The 3,271-nt window shown below is 50.2% G+C and overlaps 1 protein-coding gene across 1 annotated transcript; it reads right to left on the bottom strand.

The window, feature by feature from the left end:
* Positions 1-968: 968 nt before the first annotated feature.
* Positions 969-1,495, bottom strand: LOC123405007 (molybdopterin synthase catalytic subunit-like). Its single transcript, XM_045098884.1, has one exon. It carries the CDS (start codon positions 1,464-1,466, stop codon positions 969-971), a length of 498 nt encoding a protein of 165 aa, XP_044954819.1. The 5' UTR covers positions 1,467-1,495.
* Between the last annotated feature and the right edge of the window lie 1,776 nt (positions 1,496-3,271).

Below are 3,271 nucleotides of genomic sequence, written 5' to 3'. Positions count from 1 at the left end.
GCCGACGAAACCATCATCTAGGGTGGCGCTTGAGCTTTCTGACTCGCCCCATCCTGTCACGACCTTATGAGCCGACGAAACCATCATCTAGGGTGGCGCTTGAGCTTTCTGACTCGCCCCATCCTATCCCGACCATATGAGCCGACGAAACCATCATTTAGGGTGCGCGCTTGAGCTTTCTGACTCGCCCCATCCTGTCGCGACCTTATGAGCCGACGAAACCATCATTTAGGGTGCGCGCTTGAGCTTTCTGACTCGCCCCATCCTGTCGCGACCTTATGAGCCGACGAAACCATCATTTAGGGTGCGCGCTTGAGCTTTCTGACTCGCCCCATCCTGTCGCGACCTTATGAGCCGACGAAACCATCATCTAGGGTGGCGCTTGAGCTTTCTGACTCACCCCATCCTGTCGCGACCTTATGAGCCCACGAAACCATCATCTAGGGTGCGCGCTTGAGCTTTCTGACTCGCCCCGTCCTGTCGCGACCTTATGAGCCGACGAAACCATCATTTAGGGTGCACGCTTGACACTACAAGAAATATGCTCATACATGATGTTTTTTAAGACGTCGTTGATGAATTCGTCATAAATCTATGACGATTTCATCCGAGATTGTCGTAAACCATTTGAGGGGATCAAATCTACATATAAATTACGACGATGTGAGTCAAAAACATCTTAACCGCATAAGATGAGATCGTCATAACTTTTACGACGATTATAAAAATATCGTAACATGTTCTAACTATGTTGACATGTCACTCGTGGGTCCATTCTATTCCACCTCATCTTATGCGGTGATAATCCATGAAATATGATATACCTTGAGTGGAAATTTTAGTGACATCATTTTACAATACACTCTTGATAGTTGCTTCACAAACACACATATTTTTAACACTTCAAAATTATTTTTAGTGTTACATATCTCAGACCAATCAAAACGCAGAACTACCCTTCCCACGGATCATGCAGCAAACACCGTTGGATGCTCCGAGATCCAACGGCAGCCATCATTCCCACCCCCTCTCAGTCTTACCCACGTAGCCCTATCCTCTCGTCCCTCTCCCCCACGCACTAGAGCCGCCAACCCCAACCATCTCCTCTCTGATCCAAATCCAGATCCGGCGGCCGCCACGAACACGCTGGCCTCGCCGGCGGGGACCGTCCCGAGGCGGTGCGCCACGGCCAGCCGGCACAGCGCGTGGGCAGCGCGGGCCTCGCGGAAGATGGCCTTGAGCTGGCGCTGCGCCATGGACCCGTACGCCTCCTTGCGGAGCTCCACCACGCGCCTCCCGTCGAGGTGGTCCCGCGTGGTGCCCTCGAAGGTGGCGATGGTGCCCGCCGACAGGTCGCGGACGTGGTCCACGTACCGGCCAATGTCCAGCCGGCCCGATCCCTCGTCCAGGATCTCGACCAGGTCCTGGCACGCCGCCTCCGTCGTCGGGGCCTCATCGCCGGCCATCGAGGGGAGCTGTGCGCCCGCGCTGCTGGTGACTTTGTGATTTGATCTGGGTGCATCACTGTGGCAACCTACTCAGGCAAGAAGCAGACCCGGGCTTGCAGCTCGCTGCAGTACCTGAGCCTGTACGACTGCAGCGTCGCGTACACCATCACCACCACCACTAGCATCAGGTAGTCGCCGCCGGCCAGCAGTTGCATTAGTTGCACCATCCATCGAGCAAGAATCATGTGACTTGGAGTAGAATTACTACATAGCTTGCCTTCCTTTTCGTGTTCGCCTAGTACGTGCTGCTGTTTTAAGCTGATCGTTTTCCATGCCGCAGGGCGATTCCGAAGGCCAACTGCTACCACGCGCACGGGCACGACGCGCCCTGCAGCTTCGACGGAAGCTACTACATGCTCATGTTCGGTGGGGCGCAGCTCCTCCTCTCCTTCATACCGGACTTCCACGACATGGCGTGGCTCTCCGTCGCTGCCGCGGTCGTGTCCTTCTCCTACGCCTTCATCAGCCTCGGCCTTGGCCTCGCCAGCACCATCTGTAAGTACTATGCCCTGCTTCTTTTCCGGCCTGGCCAGGTAGTAATTCAGGTAGTAATACTGTCAGTAAACCACTGAGCATGATGACATCCCGTTTTTTCAGAATTAGTACTTACTATATTTGGTAGTACTGTCAGTAAACCACCGAGCATGATGACACCTTGTTTTGTTTCGCTCGTGTGCCAATACTGTAGGACACCCTCAAGTCGCCACCTGCCGAGAACAAGACGATGAAGAAGGCGTCCATCATCTCCATCCTGATCACCACCTTCTTCTACCTCTGCTGCGGCTGCTTCGGCTACGCCGCCTTCGGGAGCGACGCGCCGGGGAACCTCCTCACAGGCTTCGGCTTCTACGAGCCCTACTGGGGTGCCCTACTGGTGAGAGGGAGTACATGCTAAATAATTATAGTTGGGGAGAACTAGGTAAAGAGGGAGTACCTGCTAAATAATTAAAAAAAACTAAATACTACTTGGTCACACTGAAATAGCCCCCAACTAATACTAATAGTTAATTTGTCAACATAGATGCCGGAGTAGCAAGCAACCCCTTGATGGCAGTCAAGGTCAAAAATGGACTACCTATTTAAGGCATACATATGTAGCCGTCAATTTTTAACCTTTTAGAAGTCAGGCCAACTAGCTTTCAGTAACAAGAATAGCAGAGCTGAACACAGTACTATGTGCCAGCTTAAAGCTTTAGTTTGATTATTACTTTCTGAAAAGCACTAGATAATCATCTAAGTTAATCTTTCGTCGAGATTAACCTGCCAAAATTCAGTCGCACGTACGGATGCAGCATGTAACTCTTGATTAACTGGATTATCATGTCTCGATCAATTCAGAATAGCTTTATAAGTTCTTAATTAGATTGCAGAATTTGCGAAACACGTAGATATATACTAAGAGGTCGGAATTTGCGAAACACGTATATAACAAGAATAGCAGAGGCCCAGTAAATCTAGGCAAATCGCGAGCATTGTTTCTTCAGTCCAAGTAATTGCAGGGTACGAAGTATGGATGAACGCTAAGCAAAACGAAATGTGGGTCTGCTTGTTGTAAGCACGAGCACTCGGAAAGGTGAGACCCTTTTATAATAGAATTAACCGGCTTATCCCATTTCTTCCACTACAGATGATAGATTCATATCATGAGTGATAACTTCTTTTATACTCCACCGGGAGTATAAAAGGGTCAACTAAGTATTAGTTGTACAAATTAGTTCATGTAGCTGCAAGGTACTTCACTGTTCCTTGATAACCCAACTGAC

The sequence above is a fragment of the Hordeum vulgare genome, chromosome 6H, assembly GCF_904849725.1.
Source record: "Hordeum vulgare subsp. vulgare chromosome 6H, MorexV3_pseudomolecules_assembly, whole genome shotgun sequence".
Lineage (NCBI taxonomy): Eukaryota > Viridiplantae > Streptophyta > Magnoliopsida > Poales > Poaceae > Hordeum > Hordeum vulgare.
The sequence above is the reverse complement of the archived record's forward strand: the minus strand, read 5'-3'. Positions and strand labels throughout refer to the sequence as shown.

What these genes read in the sequence shown, in the direction of transcription:
- LOC123405007 (XM_045098884.1), bottom strand. Translation starts at nt 1,466, where the DNA reads ATGGCCGGCGATGAGGCCCCGACGACGGAGGCGGCGTGCCAGGACCTG.